The sequence below is a fragment of the Pavona decussata genome, unplaced genomic scaffold, assembly GCF_977016875.1.
Source record: "Pavona decussata unplaced genomic scaffold, jaPavDecu1.1 SCAFFOLD_371, whole genome shotgun sequence".
In the NCBI taxonomy this organism is placed as follows: domain Eukaryota; kingdom Metazoa; phylum Cnidaria; class Anthozoa; order Scleractinia; family Agariciidae; genus Pavona; species Pavona decussata.
Window position 1 is genome coordinate 121,341 of NW_028145747.1, and position 27,628 is coordinate 148,968.

The 27,628-nt window shown below is 40.2% G+C and overlaps 5 protein-coding genes across 5 annotated transcripts; 2 read left to right on the top strand and 3 right to left on the bottom strand.

Annotated features, from left to right (window-relative positions):
• Positions 1–1,080: 1,080 nt before the first annotated feature.
• On the bottom strand, positions 1,081–4,656 carry LOC146452316 (vesicular inhibitory amino acid transporter-like). The gene has a single exon (XM_085097993.1). It carries the CDS (start codon positions 4,483–4,485, stop codon positions 3,037–3,039), a length of 1,449 nt encoding a protein of 482 aa, XP_084954119.1. The 5' UTR covers positions 4,486–4,656; the 3' UTR covers positions 1,081–3,036.
• A 2,299-nt stretch (positions 4,657–6,955) lies between these two features.
• On the bottom strand, positions 6,956–11,630 carry LOC146452317 (vesicular inhibitory amino acid transporter-like). The gene is made up of 2 exons (XM_085097913.1): positions 7,611–11,630; positions 6,956–7,504 (listed from the first exon to the last, which is right to left on the bottom strand). Exon 1 carries the CDS (start codon positions 11,053–11,055, stop codon positions 9,592–9,594), a length of 1,464 nt encoding a protein of 487 aa, XP_084954039.1. The 5' UTR covers positions 11,056–11,630; the 3' UTR covers positions 6,956–7,504; positions 7,611–9,591.
• Positions 11,631–12,308: 678 nt separating this feature from the next.
• Positions 12,309–14,513, bottom strand: LOC146452318 (vesicular inhibitory amino acid transporter-like). Its single transcript, XM_085097914.1, has 2 exons — positions 12,543–14,513; positions 12,309–12,494 (listed from the first exon to the last, which is right to left on the bottom strand). Exon 1 carries the CDS (start codon positions 14,370–14,372, stop codon positions 12,918–12,920), a length of 1,455 nt encoding a protein of 484 aa, XP_084954040.1. The 5' UTR covers positions 14,373–14,513; the 3' UTR covers positions 12,309–12,494; positions 12,543–12,917.
• Positions 14,514–14,855: 342 nt separating this feature from the next.
• On the top strand, positions 14,856–17,721 carry LOC146452319 (vesicular inhibitory amino acid transporter-like). The gene has a single exon (XM_085097911.1). It carries the CDS (start codon positions 15,121–15,123, stop codon positions 16,612–16,614), a length of 1,494 nt encoding a protein of 497 aa, XP_084954037.1. The 5' UTR covers positions 14,856–15,120; the 3' UTR covers positions 16,615–17,721.
• A 4,988-nt stretch (positions 17,722–22,709) lies between these two features.
• On the top strand, positions 22,710–26,916 carry LOC146452320 (vesicular inhibitory amino acid transporter-like). The gene is made up of 2 exons (XM_085097985.1): positions 22,710–25,717; positions 26,359–26,916. The coding sequence occupies exon 1, from the start codon at positions 23,527–23,529 to the stop codon at positions 25,201–25,203; it is 1,677 nt and encodes a 558-aa protein (XP_084954111.1). The 5' UTR covers positions 22,710–23,526; the 3' UTR covers positions 25,204–25,717; positions 26,359–26,916.
• Positions 26,917–27,628: the final 712 nt, after the last annotated feature.

Here is a 27,628-nt window from a genome sequence, read left to right on the forward strand (position 1 = left end):
CTAGGGTGTGTACGAAATTAGGTTCAAAACAACTCGAAAATGGTTTTTCTTTAATATTAAAGGTAAAGGATAATAATTGTGTTTGCTGTTCTTGTTGTCAAAGTTGAAAACAGCCAAAAAAATTCAAACAATTCATCAAGACATACTTATAAACAAAACCCAAAATGATTACATTTACGTAATGAATGAACACCTTCATTTCCGCACTGTCCCATAATTAATGATGTATAAAATTTGGCGACTCATGGTCTATTCTCGCTCACCCGAGGGTTAGTATGACAATGGTGCATGTAGAAGTATGCGGCTGTGCGGAAATCTTTTCGAAAAGAGCCTTGCGGAAACAATAACTGAAAGTACATTTTGGAACATTATTTTACTAGGTTTACAATATTCCTTTGCATCACTTTTATCATAAAAAAATAGCTTTATTAATACATGCAAATAATTGATCTTGAACCGATGCCATATACTTTCCACATGTTATAAGACCTTCCTAATTCAATCAAGTTTCTCTTTGATTCAACAAGTCCATTCAAAATCCATTCTTGATACAATCAAGATTGACTAACTTGACTTTTGGTGTGTCTATTATTGGTGAAAACCTTTTTGGGCATGGAAGTTTCATGCTTGACTGGTGATGTTAACAGGCTTAAGCCAATCACAAATCTATGGAAATATACATTTAGTTATTCATCCATATCCAAGTTGCACCTATGTAGTATTAATATGCAGGAAGCAGAGCTGTCAACATCCCGCGTCTTCAAATATGGAGCATATGACTTCCCAGCCAGCATCAACTGGGGGGGGGGGGGGGGGGGGAAGGACTCCTTTACGTGTATAAAACAGTAGCTCAAATAACGCTTCACATTTCACGTTTTCTTCTAGGAACGTCCAGTCTACGACAAATAGCACACTTCACCAATTATCCAGGAGATTACATACATAAATCTGGCGACCGGGAGATATGGTACAAAATCTGGCATCTCCCGGATTATCTGGTTCTGCCATACATTGAGATTCTGCAGTGCCCTGAGCACTATACATGGCTTCTGAACATAGCCTCATAAGTAAACACAAAAATAATGATCACAAAAAATGCTTTTATTAATTCATGAAAATAGAGCCACAAAAACGCAAAATATATATTGAATTTAACATTTTGGCATGAGTAATCAGATTTTAAATACAGTTCAAAGACGTCTCAAAAAGTGATATCTCAAAACTATTCTATTAATTCCTTTTCTTACAAGCACCCGAGTATTTCTATTTAATTTTTACAAAAATAATTATGCAGTTCCACAAAATAACTGTATCCAGCCCACTGGAAGAGATAATTTTTGGCAATTTGTGGGGGTGGTGGGGTCTCAAGTACATAATGTTATAATTATATATTGGAATTTCCATAGGAGTTGTTGTTTTTTGTTTTGTTTTGTTTTTGTTTTTGTTTTTGTTGTTGTTTTTGTTTTGTTTTTTTTTTTTGGGGGGGGGGGAGGATGGAAATTGTGGGCTATGGATATTTTCTGGACCTACACAATAAATTATATTTTTGCTATTTTATACAGAGATTAACAGTAAGAATTTTAACAGCAGAAATTAATTTGTAACACCACAGTATTTGTAATTAATAACAAGGCTCCAGCTAGTGGGCACTTAGCCAGCATTGCAATCATTTCTGTTGGGATTTTTGGGACAAGAGCCCTCCCCTCCCCCCTCCTCAATTTTTCCACTCTCATCCCAATTTCCGTACGTTCAAACAATGAAAAACACAAACTCCACGGAAATGTTTGTTATGCAGGCTAGTGGACACTCAAGATGAAGTTCTGTTACAAGCATAACAAATATGCATTATCATACTATTAGCTAAATATAAGGGTCATATATATTATTTTGTAAATACACCCATCAATGAATAAATATTACTTTATGGCTGCTGTTGTTGTAAGCACTATCTGATTATAATAATATTATATAGTTCTAAATGATCTATTAAATACTGTAAGTAATAATTAACATTTTTACATGCTTACTATGTTCCACACATTGGACGTGTTGTAATATTATTCCTGTTTACTTTGAATTTCATGCCAAAATGACAAATCCTGTACAGTTTTACTTCAATAAACAACAAAAATCTGGATATTTTTCTCCCTAAAATCTTCACATAGTATATATTTCATTCTACTTCACACTATAAAAGTCACAATCTTCACCCTAAACATAGCAAAAAAATTCACCCTATTTCTTCTGGGACATTCCCCTGTTATAAGCTTTACAGAATAATGATCTTATTATATCAAACCAGTGGATAGTGATTTTCCCACACTCTGATTACCTCCTCAAACACTGGGTAGTATTTTTTAACCACTCCTGAAATTGTTCTGGTTTTCATGCATAAATTTTTTTTTTTTTTGGTTTTTGTTTTTCCAATTACCTAGCCTGCGAACACAGGGGTATTTCTGGCTGTCGCTTCTCTCAAAGCAACAGCCAGAAATACATCTGTGTTTGCAGGCTACCAATTACCCAGAAATAAAGTTAATAATTTGGGCTAGCAATCCTGGAGGGGGTACTCCTTCAAAATTTTTGTTGTAGATGTGCCAGCCAGTTCTCCAAACCCCACCAACTGATTCAGATCAAAAAAATTAATTTTCCTATACCCATTTTGAGCCATGGTTGCTAAATTCACACCCATTCTAGACATGGCCTCACAAAACCTTACCCATTTTCAGACTTCTGATCACAATGTTTAAATTATATACCCTTTTTCGAACCAAAATGGCACAAAACTATACTATTTCAGGTGTTACATACCTACAGACGTAATAATAATTTTATATTATATATTATTAATTATCATTACCTGTGTAAATTATTACATGGGGTACCCATTCTACAGGCCATCCACTTAAGCAGTAAATTGTTATTCACCTCATTGTTATTCATTCAATAGAAACTGGTCAAAAAAAGAATTCTCTGTTATGAAATGACATCAAGAGTTCTGAGACACACACACTAGGTCTAGGCTTAGAAGTTGGTGGATTAGATACCACTTACAGCCCTTGCGAGTTCTTTGGCAGTAAATACAATACCAAGGACCCCACATATAAAACCAAACACTGTTATAAGAACCCTCACTGCAATGTTGTACCAGTGAAGCTCTTTCCATTTCAGGACCATGTGGAAAATGCACGGGAACATAAAACAGAGGCATGTACCAGTGAAACTGCCCACAAGACCCATCACTAAGCCAAAATGGGGCACGACAATGGCCAGGAGCAGACCAAAGGACAGAATGAGAGGGCGTGATATTATGATCCAAAACCAATGATATTTTGTGTCCTTTTGAAGGTGAGGAAAATAGGGCAAGATCTTTTGGTCACAGGTCTCCAACACAATGTAGCTCACAATAGGAAATGCTGTGAATACGTTGGTCACAACCAAAGCATTGGCCAAAATGTAGAATACTTGGCTGGTCTTCAGGTTGACGGTGATGGCTTGCTGTGTGTCAGCTCCGAATCTCAGAACTGGAAGAAGGCCAAAGGCTACTTTGACAATGGCTGCTACAAGGAATGCAACATTCATCATCATTGGGTACTGCTCAGGGTGTCTCATGCTTCCCTCAACACCTGGGAACACGGCATGTGCGGTGTAACTGAACACTATCACACCAAAACCAATGGGAAATTCATTGATGTCAAATGGAGGAACATTCTTGATTGACATGCCATTGTACTGGGTTATGGAGTAGATGATAATTGTAAGAATAGACGACATCAAGGCAAATACTGAAATCATGCTAATCCAAGCTATCACCGACACCCGACGGATGAAAAGTCCAGGTAGAGCAACACAGGCGCTGATGGCAGACCAAGTGTAGATATCTAAGGGAGCAAACTTGTGAAGAATGTCATTGAATATGGTTCCCAGCAGCACAAGGTAAGTGACCACACCTCCAAACATCTCACAGAACTGCACCAAGCTCACAATCTGATTCCCCCACCGGGGCCATACGGCTTCCCCGACCTCCGGGTAATTGACCCGTACCCTCTTCTTCTGGCCAGTGCGCTTGGATGTCTCATACAGACACTCGACCAACAGCTTCCCGGTGTAACAGCACAGAAAGGCCACAATGGCGTTAGCAGCCACGGCTGCCCATCCTCCCATTCGCACGGCATACGGTACCCCGAGAATCCCTGTTCCTTGGATGAGGTTTGTGATGTTCCAACCCGCAAGGAATGCAGAAGCGCGGCGATCATCTGAGGGCTTCTCCAGCAGAGAAATCGTCATGGTGGCTGACTTTAGCTTCTGAATGCTCTGAGAGAATGCACCTGGCGATACACTTGCCCCGAAGATCGCTGATGACCTTCTCGCGGTGCTAGGACCTCCCAAAAGATGCGTTTGTTCGTTCAGCATCACGACAGTAGGTTGCTCATTTTCTCCCGCTTGGCGGCTATCCAAGGCTATATCTTCGCTCTCTTTGTTTTCCATTTCAAGCGACTTTGCTGATTATATATACTCGCCGTAAAATGCTAACTAGACTTTCGATATATGTATCCAGACCCTTAGAGAACTGGAGGGAGAAGTTCATTGGCCTCACAGCATAAAACAAAGGATGGCATCAATAACTGAAACATTATCAAGACTAGACAAGCAGCGCATGTGTCTGTAAAGTACTGGATCAGTGGAATAGAGGAATGTTTGGAATAGTGGAATAACGGAAAAACCCACAACACGTAAATGATAAGTGTCACGTTTTAGCCAGCAATATTGAAGTACATAGAACTCTGGGAGCGCGCAAGAGCTATTTTTTATGTTTCTAGCTTTCTGTCTAGTCAGCGAGAGCTTTTTTCTCGGCGGCTGAAAAAAAAAGCGGGAAAGGAATCTGCTCTCGGAGGTTACTTTTATTTGTTGTTTCTTTGTTGTTTTTTTTTTTTTTTTTTGGATTACCGAACGTACCCTTTTTTGACAAGCGGAACAAAGCTTTATTCATTTTGATTTCATTTACGTCAAAGCCTTGTAAGGAGTTCACGGAAATAGTCATGTTTCGGAGTTTTCTAAAAGCTTCAGCAGATTTGCAATTGAGTTATCTATCATACTAAAGCAACTGGTTTTAAAGTCCTAACATATCTCCGAGGAGACCTCTCAGTATAAGCCCGGGGGTTTCTTGAGGTCTCCTCGCCACTTCTTACTTCTTCTTTTGCTATTATTATTTACTCTAAACTTATGTACAATCCTAGTCTATTATTCATTGTAACTTTCTATGTTTGTGTGTCGTGGTGAATAAATAAATAAATAAATAAATAAATAAATAAATAAATAAATCTAAAGACAGCCAGCATGCGCAAGACTCAATGCATTTATTACAATCAGAATGAGCCGACAGTAGGAACTAAAAAGGTATAAACGATTGTCTAAGTTAAAAAAAAACCAAAAATACAGATTCAATGCTGTAAATGGAAAGAAAAAAAATCGGGCTAACGAGGTTAAAAGTGTGACTTTTTTTTTTCTTTTTAATTTTTTAATGCAAGTACAAACATTTACAAACAACATTATATATAATTATCAACCAATTATTATACAGTTACATGTAAGTGTGACTTTCTGCCTCTGATCCTCCACTGATCTTGACTTCGAAGTAGATGACCTGTACGATTCGTGAATAAATCGCACTGTTGAGAGACAATCAGATTGCAACGATCACAAGTGATTTCAAAATGGGCGTCGTAGAAATGTAACGAGAGCTTGACAGCCAACTGTGATGCGGTTACAGATTTTAGCTAAGTGATTTGAGAGCCTACGATATTTTTAGGCGCGATCAGATTGATGATCTAGCGTCTTTGAGGCATGGATAGGCAGCCAGACTCCAAAGAACAAATAAGGGCGGAGTTTTGATTGATCGGTAGAAATCTCTTTCCCCAAAGATTTATAAAATTCAGGAACTGGACCAAATCTGACTGTACCGGACATTTTATCCGAATTCATGGACTTTTACATGGCTTTCCCCCGCAGTTCTGTTTCAGTCGAGAACTTCGCATGGCAGTGACAAGATGGATATAGTACATCTTTTTCACGTTCCCGAGTCAAATCTTTATCATCTTTCTTTACCACTTGACACTGAACTCTTTCGACATTGTTCATACTAACGGTATGAAGGAAGTGTGTTACGTATTTACCCAGCTCGCTACGTCTCCTAGTTGCTCGGAGAATCACATTTTTCCCTTGTCCCATGCCGTCTCTTTGCTATCCGTCTGTTTATTTGCAGTGTTGCAAAACGTGCAACCAAACTGTATTTCTCGTAACAGTGGGAGTCAGTTCCATGTGCCCCTGCCCCAATAAGCTACCCTAATTTTGTAAGTGACCCTATACCGATGGGTGTGCCCGTCCCGAGATGTTCCCAAAACTCCGACGCTAAAATCCCTCCGATAATAAGCCCACCAGTGTTGCCTTGTTTCAAGCCGTTTTTATCGTCAAATCCAACTAATTTTGAAATACAAAATCTTTTTCACTACCCGCTCCCAAAAAGTAAACCCAACACGAAAGAAAATCCCCCTCTCCTTCCCCCCCCCCCCCCAAAAAAAAAAAATTACTAACCTTTTCACTGTATTCTTTAAACTGCTACATCTCCTTTCTCAAAATAAAATTAGGTCGGTACCGCTGTACCCTTGGTTCAAGAGGTTCGCTTCCCTTGTTTCTCTCCTCGAACAAAACTGAGTCATGAATTGAGACAAGCGCGGTTCTTTATTTCCACTTCGTGGCTCAGTCTTGAGGAGAAAGAAGTAAAATCTTCCGGAACATCCCCTGAAATCTGCGCACTATACCTGGTCGATTTTTATACCGGTAAAGAATAATAAAAACGGCATAACATTTTCATCCAAGGACAAAAGCTATCTGGTACAGTGTGAATTATTTATACGCCAATCCAAGTCTTGTTTAATCAGTCACAATAATCACTCACTGGTCATATTCACGGTGAATTTTATTTCTTAACTTTTAGTTTACACCAACAGAAAATGAATAAAAATCTTGGTTACACTATGTGCATGAATTTGCGGGATTTGCTGACTCAATTCTCAGTGCTTTCCTTAATAAATTAAAAGCCTTTGCTATTTATCCCTTAATCCAACCAGTTCAATTGGACCAAATGTGACAGGAAAATAACATATTGAAAGCCCTTGTTTATATGTCAAATTTCACAATAAGCATCCACCTTTCCAATAACCCTTTAAGTCTTTTAATCCCAATGGTGATCAGAATCTTATTTCTCCTTACAAGATCACTATTTGATCAAATATGCGGGTAAATGAGAATAAAGAAAATGACTTACAAAGATAAATCATCTTGACGTTCAAACTAATTCTCCCAAGTTATACCATTGGAAATCAATGGATTTCAGTGACGAGAAGATACATGTTGAGATTGGTACTTACTACCTTCGCCCTGCATAGGGTGTGGCAGGAGAAGAGAGAATCTCTCTCTTCTCCCACCACACCCTACCTCTACCTCTGCCCTGCATAGGGTGTGGTGGGAGAAGAGAGAGACTCTCTTCTCCTGCCACACCCTATGCAGGGCAGGGGTAGAGGGAGTCCTGAGACAGGACTAGCCCTAAAAGGGACCAGCACCAAAGGTTTCCTTTCTACAGTGTAATAATTATTGTGATTACCTGTTGAAATATGCTGGTCATGCTGGGAATAAAGGGTGTGATCACCAAAGACAATCTCCCGATCTATATACAAAATCTCAGGGGCATAGCCACCTGTACACATGTAAGCACATGCATGAAAATATTTTAAGTCTGTGAAAATGATTTGGAGGTGGGGAATGCTAAATATTATTAATAACCTACCTACCCCTTCCCCCGTAAGGATTAAAATATTTGATAAGAATACATGTAAAAAATATATTGTCTTCAAATCTCTGATAGATATATTGTCAAAACATTGAGTTTAGCTTCCTTTGAAGTAAAGCAAAGTTTGAAACATTCTTAAGTTCTTAAGTGGAAGTGTATAATATTATTATTTCAATGAAAGCTATTGAGCAATATTTCCCATAAGTGCAGTTTATAATGATTTTTTGTTATTTACAAAATGAAGTCTGGAATTTTTCTGCTTGTGAGAAAAAATGTAATAACTGCAGAAGTAAAAAAAACTAAAGCACATTACTGCTTTTGTGGAAGACACATTAATTTCTTTCTTGTATGTGGTAAGGCAATTATTTCGGGGATTATAGTATTTTTTACGACATCCTTTTTCAGTTTCTTATTATAAGGTCCCTCTCACCGGGGGAGGGGGGAAGGACTCTCATATGAAAGTGACAGGGGTGGTCATTGGAAATTTTGTAGAGAACCCCCAAAAGGTACCAGAATTCTGTTTTGTGGGTGTGGTCCAAACAATTTTTTACCCCTAAGAGGTACCAAATCAGTTGACTGACATTCACTTCCTCTCATCTTTTTCGGCTCAATACCCTAAAAGGTACCACCACACCTCTGATGGAATTCTTTCCAGATTTTAGCACCCTAAGGGGTACCAAGCCACAAAATGTTAACCCCTAAAAGGTACAACCATCACCCCCATCACTTTTATATGGGACTCCCCCTCCCCCATCTTGGGCCCCCTCATTCCTTGCTCCTATGTTCATGGGCTGAAAAGCCATATCCTTATGCCTTTAAATTTTTTGCAGTTCAGAACTTACCAAATCATAGCAAATTTGACAGTGCAATTTACACACGAAAACATTTCTGCAATATTTGGTTCAATATTGATTGTATCAAAACTGAGAAAATACAGTTTTGTTATATAAGGTTTTGTTATATAAGGTGACCAAAAAAAATTAATATTGTTACATTTGCAAAATATGAGGCACTTTACCACCTTGTAATAAATTGTGTTTTAGCAAACAAGGAACATCAACTTAATTTTTGTGATCTATTTAAAATGCATCAGAATATTGAAATAAAAAAAACCCAATGCGTGTGGACACAAAAGTGAATGTAAAAGGCATAAGGGTATCCTTTTTGGAGACAACAGTTATGCATCAGTCAATTCCAACAGTGCCCATCCCCCCCCCCCAGGAGGCCGACCCCCAGGAATTAGAATTTTTTGAAAATAAACTGGCAAATGCCCCACCGCCGGGACAAAATAGTTGTTCAAATGCCCCGGGGTGGTGGCTCAAACATGTCAAAAATGTTTTATTTTCTTCGTTTCTCGTCTTACTTTAAGTAAAATCTAAGCTAATTCAGGCCAAATTAAGTCCTAGCTGGGTCTTGTTTCCCGTAGTTAGTGCAAAAATAGGTCATTCTACAGCTCTAGCATCCCATTTTATGTCCTATCTAGACGTATTCAATAAGAAACTTACTGTATTTGCCAATGAATTTGTCATTAAGGAAGCAACAATGCTGTAGGGTGAATAAAGTGAGATGGTCAAATGCCCTGGGGTAATTGGGTGGAAGGCTAATGCCCGACCCCCGGGATGGACAGTGTGGGAAAATGCCCCACTATTGCCCGGGGGTGGGATGGGCACAGCTGGAATTGACTGATGCATTACTGTATATAAAGAAAGAGGTCACCTCCCCACTCGCCATCCAGCTCACCATTGTATTTATTTGCTAACATTGACCAATTCAATACCAGTGAATACTGCTCCAAGAATGCCACAGCCAATTCCAAAGAGCACGATGACCACTCTGAACATGACCTGGTACCATGCCAGCTCCTTCCACTTAAGCTTAAGATGAAAAACACAGGGAAAAATAAAGCACAAACTGGTGCCAGTCAAGCTGCCCAGCAACCCCATGACAAGGCCAAAATGAGGAACGGTGATGGCCAGGAACACACCAAAAGTGAAGAGTAGAGGTCGCGTCAGAAGCAACCAAAACCAGTGAAGGCTGGACTCTTTGGCTAAGTGAGGAAAATGGGGAAGCATTTTCGTGTCCCAGGTCTCCAAAACAACGAACATGACCAGCGGGAAGGCAAGGACAACATTGGTGACAACAAACATGTTTGACATGATGTAAAAAATAGGGTTGCTTTTGATGTTGATGGTAATGGCCTGGTTTAGGTCAAGGCCATATCGGAACACACCCATCAGGCCCAGGATAATTTTTGTGATGGTTGAGTTGGCGAATGCGATATTCAACATCATGGGGTACTGTTCGGGGTGCCGCATGCTTCCTTCGACGCCTGGGAACACAGCGTGTGCAGTGAAGCTGAACACGATAATTCCAAAGCCAATGAGAAAAGAGTTCAACTGGAAACCTGGCATGTTGTGAATACTCATCTTCTGGTATTGCGTGATGCAAAAGATTATAATGGTCAACACGGCAGAGAACAGGGAGAAAACAGAAATCATGCTGATCCAGGCAATCACTGACACACGGGTGATGAAGAGTCCAGGAAGGACAAAACATGCTACAATCACTGTCCACTCGTAGACATCCATGGAAGTCTTGTTGTGGAAGAGATCAAGGAATATAGATGCCAGCAAGACGATGTAAGTCACAGCTATCCCCGACATCTCGCAAACCTGTACTATGCTCACAATCTTGTTCCCCCATCCGGGCCACACGGCTTCGCCGATCTCTGGGTAATTAACCCTGACCCTCTTTTTTTGCCCGGTGCGTTTAGACACTTCGTAGAGGCAATCGATCAACAACTTTCCAGTGTAGCAGCAAAGAAACCCGCATACGAAGATGGAAACAACAGCGGCCCATCCTCCGAGCTTTACAGCGTACGGGATTCCCAAAATCCCGGTCCCTTGAATGAGATTGGTAACATTCCACCCGGCGAGAAACGCGTTGGCACGCCGGTCATCTGAAGGCCTTTCAATCAAGGACATGGTCATTGTCGCGGAACGCAACTTCATCAAACTTCGCGATAAATTCATTCTCGTGAGGCTGACCCCGAGAAGGCTTCTACCGGCCTCTGATTCTCCACGGATCAAAGGTGCATTCTCCCCTAAAGGCACAACAGTTGGTTTGGATTGGGCCGCTCCGAGTGCGATCTCTTCAGGAACAACAGGCCGTGTATTCGGCGAAGCATGGAGTGAACTGGTGTTTTCTGCCATTGTACGCTTTTTTAACGTTTGGTCTCGTTTGCCACGTGCGGATTTTAGCAAACGTTCGAACAAATAAACATGTACTTGAACGCGGATGTTCAAACACAAAATGTTTTTGTGATGTAAATCTTAATTGAATGCACTGCGTTCTGGGCACTTGTTAATTGTTTCCCCCACGGGGCTGTACGAATCTTGAAAATTAGCCAATTGCAGGCCTCATTCGCTTCGCTTGTTTACCGATATATCGAAATTCAAGAACAATGCAAACAGCAAACAAGGTCAAAGCCCAATCGATTGCCTTTGTTTTACGATAACTGTGTTACTACACGTTCTGAGAAGTTAACTTCTTTCCTTCCACCAAAACAAAATAGGCAGACCTTGATTCGTCACGCAACGCTCTCGAGCAATTGTCACGCACGGACACAATTTATTCATGTTTATGATCCAGCATTCCTTGAATTTTATCACCCACAGTTATAAACGTCAGGAAAATATTGAGTTATTTTTAAAGCTTTTTTTTCAGGAATATTCAATAAATTTTGTCCACCTACTGGCTTTAGCCAGTTACCAAACCCACACTGGCCCTAAAAAATTTATGAAATCTTAACAATACGCCCTTATAACAACATTTTTTTTTTCTCTGGTGGTAATGACAAAATATGTAACACAAATTAAAGAGTCACAAAGAACATGAAGATCACCACCAGGGGATGGTTCCTCTTGTTTACAAGTAAGATTGTGCATTCACAGTTTTTGGAGCTTACAATTCTTTCCTTACCCTACGGATACCTGGTCTCCTACACAGCTGTTCTTAGTGTGGTTACGCAATTCTCCTCCCCACAGCACTAAGAACCGCTGGGTAGGAGACTAATGGATCCTTTACACAACCCTCAACAACTGCATTGACGTAGCATCCACTTTTGACCTGACCTGTGCAGTAAATTTCTCATCTGAAAACCCTGTTACAGCCAATCTACATTACACATGGATAAGGGGGTTAGTTTCCAAGGACACTGTGTCGCTGCATCAGTGGTGAGTGGGGACGGATGTTTGGTTTTATAAACAGAGCTGATAAGCTAACTTAAATACTATAAAAAGATTTGAGTGCTGATGTTTTGAGCCTTAGCTCTCCATCAGGGCTCAGACAAAGGGCTAATTAATGCCTGAAACATCAGCGCTCAAATTTCTTTATGGTGGCCAAATTACGTTATCAACTCTGTTGATAAAAACAAACATCCAGTGCACATGAAAATTTTCAAACATTACAGGTTAAGTTCACATTTTATTACAACTAACACATCAGAAAAATACAAAAAAAATCAACAAAATGAATCATAACCTACAAAATGGCTTTTGACCTCATTGAGCTGAATGTCTTGGTTCTCCAAGGTGTCTGCTACATAGAGGAACATGTCTGTAATAAATCATTCTCCGAGTTTATACAATCACTGAACTAAATTTGATTTTGCTGCAAACTCGATCTGACTTTTATGAACAGAGGCTTAAATATTCTATTAAAGTCTTCTTCCCCACCTCCCTTACAACCCTCTTTATTTACAGAAATTTATTAATTAACCTCTAACATAAAAGAACAAATTATCCTTTCTTCTTCCCATAATTTTCTTGTAAAAAAAAACTGGCAAGAAGGTATTAAAATATCAAGAAAATAATTCTTCCTTGGGTGATCATATCATTAATTCTCATGACATCAGGGGTTCAAATAAAAATTGATATTACAAGGAGAAATCTGATGCTGATCACTGTTAGGGCTTAAAAGATCTAATAACCTCATAATCAAAAGAATCCCTTGATTCCCTAACTTCAACATCAACATTTACAACATTCAAAAGGTAAAATTAATCAGTTCCTTTTTACTCATTCTGAAAAGAGAATGCTTTAATAAGCTCCCTTCCTGAGAAAAACAAGCCACATGCACCGCACACCAAACCAAATAGTATCACCACAATCTTTGTCAAAATGCTGTACCAAGGAGTTTTATCCCACTTCAAGGTCAGGTGGAACACGCAAGGGAAGACAAATGAAAGACAAGTGCCAGTAAAGCTACCAACGAAACCCATCAACAAACCAAAGTGGGGCACGATCACTGCCAGGAACAACGCAAAGGTGAGGAGCATGACCCGCGTCAGCAGAATCCAGAACCAGTGGTACTTGCTTTCTTTGCTAAGATGTGGAAAGTACGGTAAAATCTTAGCATCCCAGGTTTCTAGTACAACAAACATGCAAATGGGAAAGGCCAGGAAGACGTTGGTGACAACCAGGACTGTGGCGACAATGTTGAAGATTGGACTAATGCCCATGTTGACAGTGATGACTTGTTCAGTATTGTGGCCAAACCTGAGAACAGCCAATAAACCGAGCAGAACCTTGACCACTGCAGCCAGACCAAAGGCTAAGTTCATCATCAGGGGAAATTGCTTTGGTTCCCGCATGCTGCCTTCAACGCCTGGAAACACAGCATGAGCACAGTAGCTGAACACGATGATGCCAAATCCGATGGGGAACTTCTGGGGGTCAAAAGGTGGAATGTTAGACACGGCCATGTCACGGTACTCAGTGATGCAGTAGATGATGATAGTGGCGATACTGGACAGTAGGGCGAACACAGAGAACATGCTGATCCACGCGATAACTGACACACGTGTGATGAAGATTCCCGGTAACGCAACGTACGCGCACACAACTGCCCATTGGTAGATATCCAGAGGAGTCAACTGGTTCAAAATATCGCTGAACACGGTGGCGAGGAGCACAATGTACATGATTACACCGCCGTACATTTCACACACCTGGACCACGCTGACGATCCGGTTCCCCCATCCAGGCCATGCGGCCTCTCCAACCTCTGGGTAGTTCACGTACGCGCGCTTGATCTGACCTGTTCGTTTGGATTCCACGTACAGACAGTCAACCAGTAGCTTACCGGTGTAGCAGCATATTGCGGCCACGATAACAATGATAGCTACAGCGGCCCAGCCGCCCATCATGACTGCGTAAGGCACTCCAAGGATACCTGTCCCCTGGATCAGATTTGTCACGTTCCATCCAGCTAGCCAAGCTGATGCGCGGCGATCGTCCGATGGCCGTTCCAATATCGAAACAGTCATCGTTGCCCCGCGTAGCTTTCGAATGCTATCTGCGAGACCCGATTTCCTCAACGGTGAGGTATGGTCATCATCTGGGGCAAACAACAGAGGCGAATCTTCGTCCACAGTCTGGAGAGCGGGTTTGTGTAACGTGATCGCTTCACCATCTTGCACAGAAGACTTGCTGGAGGACAGAGCTGAAGCTGCTGCGCCACTGTCCATTCTGCAACTCTCTTCCAAACTGCTTTATATAAACTTCTTCAAGCGGACAAGTACGTCCTCTCCTAACAAGTTCCACGCCGACCAGAGCACCTTCGCACAGTCCTTTCTATTGTCTTCTCGCAGTCCCAAAACATGATCACTCCGATCACATGTTCTCTTTCTTCGCGGCTTTATTGTTTCGTTCTCAGAACCAATCATGTTTGAGGTTTCAGACCAGCCCGTCACAAGAGCGTGACAGGTTTGATCCCGCTACGCAAAGATAACCAGTGGCTCTTACATTAAAGATCAAGATCTTTAAATACCATCGTGCTGTTCCACTATTTTTTATTGCATTTCTTAGTTTTGCCAAAACATGCCCTTTGAAACAGTCAGAGGTCAGTTAAACACGATAATCAACGAACATGTTTATGTATGTTTTTATTGCTGAGTAAACGAACCCTTTTATGGAAATGGAGGCGGGGTCTCGATCATTTGAACCAATCATATTTGTTACATTATCAAACAGCGTGACACAAACATTACAGTCTCGTCTGTGTCTGGGGCAAGTTATGGCGATTTTGTGAAACACCGCGATTCCGAAATTACACGTGTTGTTTTGTTGCCTACTAGTACTGTCATTCGAGGAGATAAACTTTCTTCTAAACATCGCGGATTCCTGTTGAGTTGCATTCTTGATCAGACCCCCACGGGTGCACGTGTTTTGAAAGTTTTTCCGCAATTTGGCATCGTCATTTTGGTTGGTTTGCCGATGGCGAACGATCGCGAAGGGAACACTGATTTGCAGTTTGCTCTGTCTAACTCGCTGTCCCCAAGAAACAGCGACAATGAAGGAAAGAAAGATGCCAGCTACGAACTACGAATTGTGGACAAGAAAAAGGCCCCACAATCCACGGAATCATCACCTCTCATCCGCACAGAGGACACCGAGGAACCGGTATCACCTTCAGCGTGGAACACAAACTTCAAACGTTTCCGTTCGTTCACAGTGTCTAATTTCACAGTGTCCCTTGTAGAGAAGGAGTGTCTCGACAGGCAAGCCTCTGCTGTCTTGGCTGGCTGGAACGTGACAAATCTAATACAGGGAATGGGTATCCTTGGTGTTCCATATGCCGTCAGGGAGGGAGGAGTGGCTGCGGTGATTTGCATCTTCATCGTGGCTATCTTCTGTGACGTCACTGGTATACTGCTCGTTGATTGCTTGTATGAAATCTCACCTCGCAGCAAGCTGAGGAAGAGAGTGCGTGAGTCATATCCTGATGTTGGTGAAGCCGTGTGGCCTGGAGTTGGGGGTAAGGTGGTCAGCGTTGTCCAGACAATAGAACTCTACTCGGCAGCTGTACTGTACCTGATCCTTCTAACCACCATGTTTTCACAGATTACAGAGCAGTATGTATCCCTCAGTTTGAACGAATGGGCAGTCATCTGTTCTGTAGCTGTCCTCCCAAGCGTCTTTATCAAAAGATTGTCCCTTATCGCCTGGATGAGCATGCTGGCTGTGTTTTCTCTTATGTCTGCACTTATTGTCATGGTGGCATATTGCATTGTGCGGAATGACCAGTGGACATGGGACAATATTCCTTCCTTCAACATCAGTACATTTCCTGTTGGTTTTGGTATAGTAACGTTTAGTTACTGCGCTCATGCTGTTTTTCCAGGCATCGAAGGCAGCATGAGGGAACCCAAAAACTTTAACAAAATGATGCATGTGTCCTTTTTCATCTCAGCTATTGTCAAGGCAGTGTTTGGTGTATTTGCTGTGCTCACGTTTGGCCTGCTCACCGACCAAGTGTTTACTGTTAACTTGGCAGGAAATGTAGGATTCAACACAGCGGCAACCGTCTTGGTGGCAATGAATGTGTTCTTCTCCTTTCCTCTCCCTCTGTTCGTTGTCGTGGAAACGTTTGACAATAACATTGGCCCTTGCTTTCCTCATTTGGCAAAAGGAACGAAGTATCACTGGTACTGGCTGCTACTAACAAGGACATTTCTTGTAACCTTTGCACTGTTTGTCGCTCTTGTCGTGCCTCATTTTGGCCTTCTGATGGGATTTGTCGGCAGTTTCACTGGAACATGTTTGTCCTTTGGCTTTCCATGCATAGCCCACCTCAAACTACGATGGAATCATCTTCGCTGGTATCATATCACAGGCGAGATTGTTCTCATTTTCTTTGGAGTGCTTGCCGGAGGTCTCGGTTTTGTGTATTCAGGGAAAGCTCTTGTAGACTCTTTCCGCACATTTTAGTACCATCCGCAGAAAAAGAAAAAAGAAAACAGAGCTTTTTCATTTGATATTGGTAGCTGAACAAATTGAGGTCAATTTTTTGTGGGCGTTCGTGTATGCTTAATTACTGATGATAAATTTCATTGTAACATTGTAAGTTACTTGGTAAGTGAATATACACAACAAATTTTGATCAATGTTGTGACAAACTGGCACCAAGTTATTTTACATTAAGAAAAACCAAGAAACTTAGGTTAAAAAATAAGCACATGAAAAATACCAGTGTACCCCCAGGGCATATAAGATTTGCATTTATATTTGTTCAAAGACTTTTTATGAGCTTTTTATTTGTTGGGGGGGGGGGGGATTTTAACACTGTGTTAAAACTTTTCACTTACATTGGCGAAATGTGAACACCTTTGTAGGGCTGAGTGCCTGACTGTCTTTTGTTGAATTCACAGACTCAATATTTTGGCCTCGTTTTTCTCAAAAACTGCGAGTAAACCAGTGAAAAAAACACAAAGTGATGATCTCAAACAAAATTGAAAGCCGCAATATGCATAAATGCAAACACTTTTGAGCACAACCAAAAATTGGCCCAAAATGGGTACGCACTCAATCCTGTCATTTTTTTTTTTTTTTTTTTTGATAATGTTCATTGGTTTGGATGACTCCATCCAACAAAATGCATACATCTTTTAGGGTTAAGAATTTTTTCATGGTAGCAAAAATTGTAGAAGTTGAAAACTGACAAATTTAAAAAGCAGGGTTGTCAGAAAATTTCTGAGGTAGACAACTACCTTTTAAAAGTAACCTGCTTGCAAAGAAATGCCAAATTAGTAGGCAGTTGAGAGAGCAAAGTAGGCAGTGATTGCGACAAGCAGCCAGCTTGTAACATGTCTTGATTTTTTTCCATACAACTTTAATAAAACAATAAATTATTTTTCAAAAAGTAAAAAACAGATTGAACTTTTCAATCAACTAGAAAAAATCAGTGTGAAACCTGAGGAGTTAATAATATTGTAAATTATGAGTGAAGAGAGGTGTAATTTTTTATCAGTCCAGATTTCACTGAATAATAAGAAAGTGATATTGAGGTTAATAAAAATGATTCCATTAAGATAAAAACATGTGCCCGTTTTTTTTTATTTTTATTTATTTATTTATTTTTTGTTTTGTTTTGTTTTGTTTTTTTCCGGGGGGGGGGGGGGGTATTTATAATAATAATCACCATCATAACCTTTATTTAGGGAGCGTTTTTTTGGTAGAATCCTAAAACGGATTTGTGATCTCAGATCAAAGCATCAAAGGAACCGACGAATCCACTCCCAGAATGTTCCTTTGATACGGCATGATCCGAATGATCTGAGATCACAAATCCGTTTTTGGATTCTTCCAAAAAAACGCACCCTTACCATCAGCAGCATTTATAGCACAAGGCACTTGTGGGGTCGATCATCAAAACATCACAGACAAATAACTTAAGGTGGCCGAATACAGTTTTTTAGTGTACAGGTGTTAGAAGACGTTATTTGGAAACTATGTATTTCTGGACGCCCAAAATTGGTATGGTGTAACACTAACTAAGAAAGAATGTATTTTCGTACATCTTGTTGAGCTAAGTACTGTTTCCATGGCAATGCAGCAAAATATTAAACGTCCATAAATAGTAGGTTTCCTTTATTTTTAGAAAATGTACTCATTAGATTTTTTCCATTTTTTGTATCCAGAAGAACTCACAAAACACTGACACAGTTGCACTATTTTCACGTAATTTTAACAGAGAGAACTTCTGTAAATATTGATTTTGCATTTTAATGTTTTGTGAAGATATCCTCTGTTAGATTTAGGTTTCTCTTTGTAGGCGAGTTACGCTTTAAGGGAACTTTTTTCATGCCAAATTTCACGAAATTCTAATGAGCGGTTCCTTAGAAAACAGTTCATTTCCACGAAAACAACAAGTCGCAATTTTTTGGTCAAATGCGCATGCATGGCTTTAATTGGGTTTTATGGCAAAGATGAAAAGCATGCAAAAGGTTTTGGTGAATGGCTTTTTTGCTCGGAAAGAAAAGAAAAAGAGTCCGAAAACGAGAAACTTAGTTATTTAGGATCAAAACTTAACTTTATTATCAATTTCATGTGAAATTGAGGGAACACTTTATCGACCGCCGTATTTGCGTACCACAACCCTAGCGCGCGCTTAATAGCATCACTAGCAGAATCTGTAGAGCGCGGGCAAGCTGTGTTCGGCCACCTTAAATTGAACCAAACATGATCAAAGAATCCCAATCCCAAATGGCAGGAGGCAAACCGGGGGTCCCAGGTTGAAAACCCCAGAAAGTTTGCTTCTTGACCCAACAACTGAATGATAAACGCAAGAAGATTTGTTGACCCCTAAAAATTCTTCATTGACACCCTGACTTTGAAATTTACCTGGAACACTGTTTTTGCAAGCTTGGCTGAGGAGTTGAACTTGGGCCTCACCGGGAAATATTGCGGGACATCCGAATTTCAAGTCCGGCACCCTACTCGCTCGGCCTCGCTCCCTTCTGTATTTGTCACTGGGACTAAATAAAAGAAAGCTGACACAAAATTTATATCTTCTAATTTTCCGGTTCCCACTTGACTAGCATCATACTTAGTTGTCAATGTAGTTGCTGTGATTGGTCACCCCATTATTCTTTTCCCCGGCGACGGGCGACTCCCTTATAAAAGTGACGGAGGTGTCGTCTTATTAACTTACCTTTTAGGGATTAAAATTCGATTTTTGGTACCCCTTGGGGTGCTAAAATCTAAAATGACTTCCGCCATGGTGGTACCTTTAAAGGTATTGAGCCGAAAAGTATTAGACAAATGATTTGGTATCCGCTTAGGGGTAAAAAAAATTGTTCGGACCACGCCCACAAATCAGATTGGGGTTCTTTTCAAAATTAAAGACGATCACCTTCGTCACTTTTATGTAGGAGTCCCCCGGGGGTTTATATTGTGCAGCTGATGTTGTTTGTGTATCTATCGGAGGTAGCGAACAGTTTGGGTCAAAATTGGAAGGGGAATTTTGTTGGAGTACAAGGGTTGAAATTTTAGAACGTGTCAATGGGCGCTCTCCACTCAGCTAAACCTTCTGGTTTGAAATTTCGAAAAAAAAAATAGCTGAATAGAACGGTATTTTCCGGTTTACCATAACTAGACCGTTCCATTCAGAAATTTTCCACATAAACCAAAACAACGCAATCAACCGTATGTCGAATAAGCCGGACCCGAGTAGGAATGGCCGAATGAAAAGAATTTTTTTGGTTGTTCCGATTTTCCTGAACCTTATGACAATCTCGCGAGGTATACCCAAACTTGCGAAATTTTATTCCGTGACATTCTGTCCCATTCCATTCCTTACCCGGAAATTCCAGAACTTTTTTTGTCAAATTGAAATCCCTATTTCTCCTGGGTACTCTATAAAGTTTCGTGCGGGGAGAATCCACGACTAACCGAAACTGGTACCCTTTTTCAATACATAAAGCAAAATATTGTACCTTTTTCTTATACAGTTTCCGCACTTTTGTTACCCTTTCTATACAATGGAACATCGCTTCACGGAAAGCCAGTTATTGCGGGCTGTTGGGTCTGTCCCTTCATTAGCCCGCTTAAAGGGGTAGTATCACGCGAATTTGATGTCATTTCAAAACCCAAAAATGTTTGTCTGTCAACAGAAACATAAAATAATTGTTTAGTTTTGTTATAAATTATCACCCTAGTATAATAAAACTGTCGACTAGTGCCTTGGCTAGAGACATAGTAGGTCGGAATGGATTTAAACGTGAAAAATGTTAGGCTAACGTTCAGTTTTCAAGTTCTCGCATTTTTTTTCTTTTTTTACTGTTTTTACGACATGATACTTGCTTACACAATGCTTACTTAGTTACATAATACTTACGTTCTTGCATTTTTGTTTTCAAAATGCGCTAGAACAGATCACGAGTTGTTCTTTTCAAGAATTGAGTTAATCTCTTTCTTCTCGTTGTTCTAAAATTGTTTTGTAGCAATGTGAAGGTCTTATTTCACCATTTTTAACCAAACAGGTCAAAAACCCCATGAGACTTCCCCTTTAATGTCGGTATAATACGGACAACAGACACTTTCCTAAATGAATATGAAATATGTGAAACATATATTTGAACTGCGTGTAAAAGCCTGAAACAAATTCAGGTTTGAACGGGATTCGAACCCGTGAAACCCATAGGTTTAAATCCCGTACAAACCTGAATTGTTTTTCAGGCTTTCTTTTCGCAACTACTAAACTGCGAGGGTCGCTCTCACACAAAGTTAAGTAACATCGCTTTATGGAAACTAGTTATCTGGGGTTATCTGCGCATTGTTTAAACATTGTTTAAATTGTCTAATATTCAGCAAATGTCAGTTTGAACTGACAGTTAAGACACTGAACCCTAGGCATTAAACATCGTTCTGCTGCTTTTTTTAAAATGTAAAAATTGTATGATTTAGTCTTTGTATGAATCGGTAAAGCATGGGTTGTGACTTTTATTCAGAGAGCCCGCTTAATACGGACCCTCGGATAATACGGACACTTTTGCATGTCCCTTTATCGTCCATATTAACCGGGTTCCACTCTGTACTTGGGTTTAATTGCAATCCTTTCGGTTTGCAGTTAGTTCTTGCGATCCTTTAGAATACAAACAATTTTAAAAATTTCACAACCCTTGCGCATATTACGAGGTTGAAAAAGGCACACCGTTTTGGAGGGACTTCTCCCTTGCCCATTCAGTATCACTCAAAAGAGGATGAGCTACATCCTCTCTTGATCGCTCAAGATAGGATGAAAGGAGTAAGTGAATGGCGGAGTGGGGGGGAGGGGGTATCTCGCACTTTAGCCCGTTGCACCCTTATGTGATTGCTCACTTTTAAGCCTGTATGGTCAAGTGGGAAAGCCTAGTACTATAAAACGGCTTTCGAAATCTTCAGGTATGACTATTCAAATGAAAGTTACTTGGCTATACCGAAAACAATGTCGCTAGATAATCATTGTTTGTAATGTCTTCTTTTCTTTTTTCTTTTGATATTTTAACAAGGTATAGGATACCCGGGGGGTACTCAAGCATGTTTTATACAGGGAGGTTCCGCGATACAAACCCTTACCCGGTTAGAGTTAGGGTTAGGGTAAGGGTTATGTGGGTGACTATATGGTACCTTAACATGAATTACTTGTCCCTTACCCTTTTATATACCAATTTTGAAAGAAAAGGTAGCCCCTTCATGTAATTTCCATGTGAAATGCTACCCTTTTCACATACCTACCTTTGGGTCTGTCAGTCAAGATTTTTGACAGGGGCTTTAGAGTCATTCATCCTCCTATGTTAGGTTACTTTCTCGAATTTCTTATTGTTACGATTTTGTTTTTGTTTTCGTTTCCTACGTTGTAACGTTCGCTATTTTGCTAATACCTTCCGGCAAGGTGTATTTTCAAATTTCACATTGTAACGTTTTTGTTTATGTAACTTTAGGCTATGTTTTCCAGGTATCTATTGTAACTGTTTTAAATTGTTTCGTCTCTTGCCACAGGGTCAGTCTCAAACATACCCTGAAGAAGAAAGGCCGTGCCTTTCGAAACTGATTGGAAAAATATTTCCACGATCGTGGAATCAGCCTTGCTCTTTTTTAGATTATATGACCAAAATGAGAGTTTTTCCCACCCTTATCTATACTCGAACTTGTGAAATCGCTACCCTACCCTACCCTACTCCAGCCTGAAAAAGGTGCTCCTTTCGGGCAGAGCCTTCCCCCGTGTAGTCCATCATTGGGAGAACTTCCCCCTCCCCCGCCCAACCCAGTGCAGTTGTAGGGAAAAGGACGGGATTAAAGGCCCTTTATGACAGAAGAAATTCCTGGCTGCAACCATTCAAGTTTAACAGGATTTACATACAATGCGTTTTTTTTCCTTCTGGTCGCGAGAAGTTAAAATGAACAGGAAAGGGAAGAAGCCTCTCAAAGGAGAGGAAATATTTGTTATGAATGTTGGTCATATCTTGACGCACACATTGACGCCATGGCATTGACCAGTTGCATGATGACGTTCCCGCAACTTGACTAACGAACGGAAGTGCTTATAACCTGTTGCGTTTATTTCGATTTATTACAGGAAAAATGAATTACTTCAGACGATGTTACCCGCTGCATTGTTTGAATAAACACACGTCTTCTTCATTTGATCATTTTATAACCCAATTGCGGGAACATTATTTTTCTTTGCGGTTTGGCGGACTTCACACTGTGCGTTTTTCGAGATTTCGCAATGACTTCCGGTTGAAGAGAAGGATTCCGCTGAGAACAAACCACTGTTTGAACAAATATGGCAAAGCGCAGTTTGTTTTCAAAAAGCTCTTATTCCTGTGAGATTACTCACGTTTTCTTCTCGATTTGTTTTTAATCTTTTTATTATTGAAGAGGTGTGTGACCTTGTTGAACTTTGTGTTTAGTACACAGTACACGTGGTGTGCTCATGGCGTGACTTTCTGCAAGCCAAATACGCGTCAATTTCAAATTGAAATGCCGCGCAGTTGTCAAGAAAACCTGCTTATTTCTTTGTTTCACGCTTTGTCCATGTTTTGCGAAAAGATTCTTCGTGTTCGATCCGTAGAACAAACCTAACACCTTCTATTACATGTTTATTCATATTTTGAACAAGAGCATCGTGACAAAGCGGGCGCGAAACTTGAATTAGGCCAGTTCAGAAACTTGGCAAAACCAGTCTGACATGGTTAACGTGGGAACAACCGGTCCGATGAACGCTTCAAGTTTGAAAACTCTCAGTTGTAACTTCCAATGGAAAGAACTGACTTCACTGCTTTTCGTTCCTGTTAGACCCTTACCTGAGTTTCTACGAAAGAAAGGACAGTCAAGAATCACTGAAGACAAGAAAACGCAATGGACAAAGAAAGTTCAGAAACGAACACGTTTTCGATTCCTTCCACGCCGTTAAGTGGTAATGCGCCTTGCAGCACGATCATCAAAGAACCAGAGTTGGTGACAATCATCGAAGACATGCCCCTTACGAAAGAACAAATCGAAGAAGAACAAGATTTTCTAGAAGAGGCGGAGGACGAATTCGAACCAAACGAAGGCACGCCTCTACTACGTTCAACCGAGACAGGCTTCGAGAAGAGTGGTTCAAGTTTTCTAACTCACAACAGCAAGAGCTTCACAACCACTTTCACGACAAGCCAGGCTTCCCTGTTCATTCCTTCGTTCCAGTTCTCGTTGTACTCTAGTGTGGTGTCAATCACCCGCTCTCTGAATCAACGATCGGTAGCACTGTCAATTCACGACCGCGAAAGTTCGAAATCTAGCAGCGGAACCATGTCTTTATTAGAGAGGCTATCGGAAGACGGACAAGCACCGACCATCCTAGCTCTATGGAACATGATAAATATGACAATTTCAAGCAGTAGTGTTGTAGCTATGCCTTATGCAATCGCTTTAGGAGGTTTTGCTGCTTTACTTCTCACTCTGTTCATTGGCTTCTTCAACGCCGTGACCTCGGTTCTCCTGGTCGACTGTCTCTACGAAATTTCCCCGAAGAGCCGACTTCGCAAACGAGTTAGAGCGAGTTATGCCGAAATTGGAGCCGACGTGTGGGGACCAATAGGAGGACGCCTGGTTGATTTCACAACTGTTGGTCTGTCTTATTGCAGCTGTGTTCTGATTGTGATGGTGCTGGGGAGTAGTATGAGAGACCTCTTCAGTAATCTGGTAGTGCTGTCTATTCAAGAGTGGTGCTTACTCTGTACCGTAGTTTTACTGTTAACTGTTTTTATCAAGAAACTGTCCGTCCTGGCATGGCTAAGTATGCTGGCTGTGTTGGCTGTTTTCATAATTGTTTTCATCCTGTTGGGCTTTACATTAGGGGATTCTGACACCTGGGAATTGGGGAACATTCCGTCTTTTGATTTAAACACATTCCCGATAAGTTTGGGTATTATTTTGTTTTCCTATTGCGGCCACACAGTTTTTCCAGGGATCGAAGGTTCCATGCGTGAACCCAAAAAATACAAAAAGGTTTCCCACTGGGCATTTTCATCTGTTACACTGATGAAATTTTTGGTTGGGTTATTTTGTTGCCTCACTTTTGGAAGCAACACTCAGTCAATTGTAATCTTAAATCTTAGTGCATGGCATGCGTCTATCTTGAGCAAAATAGCAACAGCGTTAGTGATCATAAATGTATACTTTTCTTACCCGCTCAATATGTTTGTAGTGAGTGGGACATTAGATATGCTATTGTTACCAAATTTCCCAACTTGTTACAAGGAGAAGCGTTGTAACATTGTCTGGGTTTTAGTAACCAGGGTGGTTCTAGTGTTTTCCACCCTCGGCATAGCCCTGGCCGTTCCTCATTTTGGTCTTCTCATGGGCATATTTGGCAGTGTGTTCGGAGTTTGCATAACTTTAATTTTCCCCTGCCTCTTCCATTTGCAGCTCAAATGGAAAAAGTTAAGGTGGTATCACAAAGCTTTTGAGATGTTCATAGTACTGTTTGGGATAGTTTCAGGCATCTTGGGCCTGATTTATTCCTCTAAGGCCCTTAAAGATGCTGTGAACTAACTTGGATCAGCTGAACCGTTTGGTAAACAAACATTCAAAATGCTATTAACAGTACCGATTGCCAACAAGAGATCATCTCTTGAAGCACTTTCATTGAGTAAGTTCCCAACCAGATTTGATTCTGGATTAAGTCAAGACAGATTCACTTACAAGAGACTTCAGGAACTTCAATGGTGTTTACAAATAGGTCAGTGTAAAGATTTCCCAACCTAGGGGGATGGGTGGGTGGAAGCCTTGAAGATCTTTAATGTTGAGTCAGCATTGTAATATGTAGTTACAGAAAATATCCATACCCCCTCCCCTCAGAAAGGATTGAAAATTCAACGGGGGTTCCCAAAGCCCCCCAAATTATAGTAAACTCCATAATGGAGCTAAATTGGTAGAGGTGCATGTCTGAAAGAAAATCTCTTCTATTGGGGAGTTCGAGATATTATCTAGAATTACACTGTGATTTAGACGTCAAATTCCGTGCTGCATGCAGAATATTGTTTGGATTTGCGAAGTGTTTTTCTTTGTTTTGTTTTGTTTTACTTTTGTTACTATTTAGCCAGGGAGAGCTATTTCCATTAGATTCGTTTGCATATTATTTATTTTTTCCCTCAGTGTTTTTTATAAAAACAACTGTGGCTTTTTAAGAGATATGCAGAAGACATTTTTGTCCAATGTGCAGGATTCAATATGCTTGTGCCAATGCACCAGGACAAATAATATTGAAATCATCTGGCAGATTTTTTCCCTGTAAGGGTTGTCTTTTAAGATCAATCAGACAGTCTTTGCGCCGAAGCGAGTTCTTCAATATTGCATTGATTTAGATAATTTAAGAAAGTATCTCTTGATTTCGGGTGTTTTGTGGGTCATGGAAAAAATTCTTTGACATCTGTTACAGCTGCATAAATTATCATATTTTAATGACAAGAGGCTCGCCAGAGTCGTGAAGGAATTAGAATTTGTATGTGTCTTTACAGAAAATATCAATAACCCCCTTCCTCAGATTTGAAAGGAGAGGGGGGGGGGGGGGTTCAAAAGTCACAGTTCTAAGAGGAAAGTAGCTTCCATTGGGGTAGAAGGGGAAAGGGGGTTGGTCCAGTACAAAATAAAACCCCAGTTCCTTGGGAGGGGTATTGATATTTTCTGGAACAGTCACCCGATGGATAGCTACTTCATGTACAGTATATTGTAAGGCTAGCATAATAAATTTACATTGTGCTAGTCGCGCCTGAATATGGTCACATGGGACTAACAAACTGAGAAAAGCTATATGAGATTCATAACTTTATTTTTTTAGAAAAGTAATTATTATTATATAATTATCAAATTTAACGGAAATGTATTTGTTGGCTGAAGGTTTATTATTGTCTAGTCAGCTGTAAAATTGCAATGCATTGCTCATTTATTTAAACTTAGTTTTTAATTCTTTAATTCACAAGCTCAAAATATCAATAATTTCTCCTTACACTTTGATTAGTTCAAGGAGAATTTAATGTTATATCAAGACAGGAGCTCAATCAAGAGAATCTCTGCCTACCAGGTAGTTGTTTCTGTGGTCTATGCATATCATTGGTACCATGTAAGGAGAGATAAGAGATTGACTGATACTATTGGGAATTAAAGAGTTATTAATACTAGAATATTCTGAGTGGATGTGAGCCAGATATTCCTTGGGATGTGTTCATGTATAGTATTAAAGGTGTGAATTTTAAACTGGATCAAGAATGTCTGCAGTTTACATCATATACAATTAATTATTTTAATTGAGCCAAGATATACCATAGCCTGTGAAAAAATATTATTATAACAGTTAGTAGTGACTATCAAACCATATTAAAAGCAAAATGTTTTTGATGCACTGTAGGGTATCGTAGCATGAAAAGTCACCTTTACCACACACCTTTGAAATATGGTCAAGGCCATCCAAGAGAAAATGCTCATTTTCCCTTGGGCCATCCTTGCTAACCTTTGACAATGTTAAAGGTGTTGTCTTTGATTTTATTCAAAGGCAATGCACCTTTGTTATAATAATTATTGTGCGAAATACCTTTGATGCACATCATTGAGGAATTAATTTAAAGAGTGCTACTAACACCTTTGACATGTCAAAGCTGAATTTCCATACAGTGTATATGGATCTCTTTAATGTAATCCACAGGTCAAGTAATGTCATACAGAATCCTTCCAAAAAACTGTAAAATTGCTTATATATATGTGCAGTTCCTAAAAAAATCCACACCCATGGAAGGTCATTGGAAATTCTTTGGGGTGGGGGGTCTTGGATGCCCAAATTTTAGAAGCTTAATATGGAATTTCTTGGGGGGAAGGGGGGTGCAAAACAGAAAACCTTCTGTGGGGGGGGTATGGATATTTTCTGCAACTGCACAATGTTATATCTTTCAGATTAACTCTGAGAATGTGAATATTGCCAAAAGAG

Bases quoted from the DNA above. Each gene is read 5' to 3' on its own strand.
- LOC146452319 (XM_085097911.1), top strand. From the start codon at position 15,121: ATGGCGAACGATCGCGAAGGGAACACTGATTTGCAGTTTGCTCTGTCT.
- LOC146452318 (XM_085097914.1), bottom strand. From the start codon at position 14,372: ATGGACAGTGGCGCAGCAGCTTCAGCTCTGTCCTCCAGCAAGTCTTCT.
- LOC146452317 (XM_085097913.1), bottom strand. From the start codon at position 11,055: ATGGCAGAAAACACCAGTTCACTCCATGCTTCGCCGAATACACGGCCT.
- LOC146452320 (XM_085097985.1), top strand. From the start codon at position 23,527: ATGGACAAAGAAAGTTCAGAAACGAACACGTTTTCGATTCCTTCCACG.
- LOC146452316 (XM_085097993.1), bottom strand. From the start codon at position 4,485: ATGGAAAACAAAGAGAGCGAAGATATAGCCTTGGATAGCCGCCAAGCG.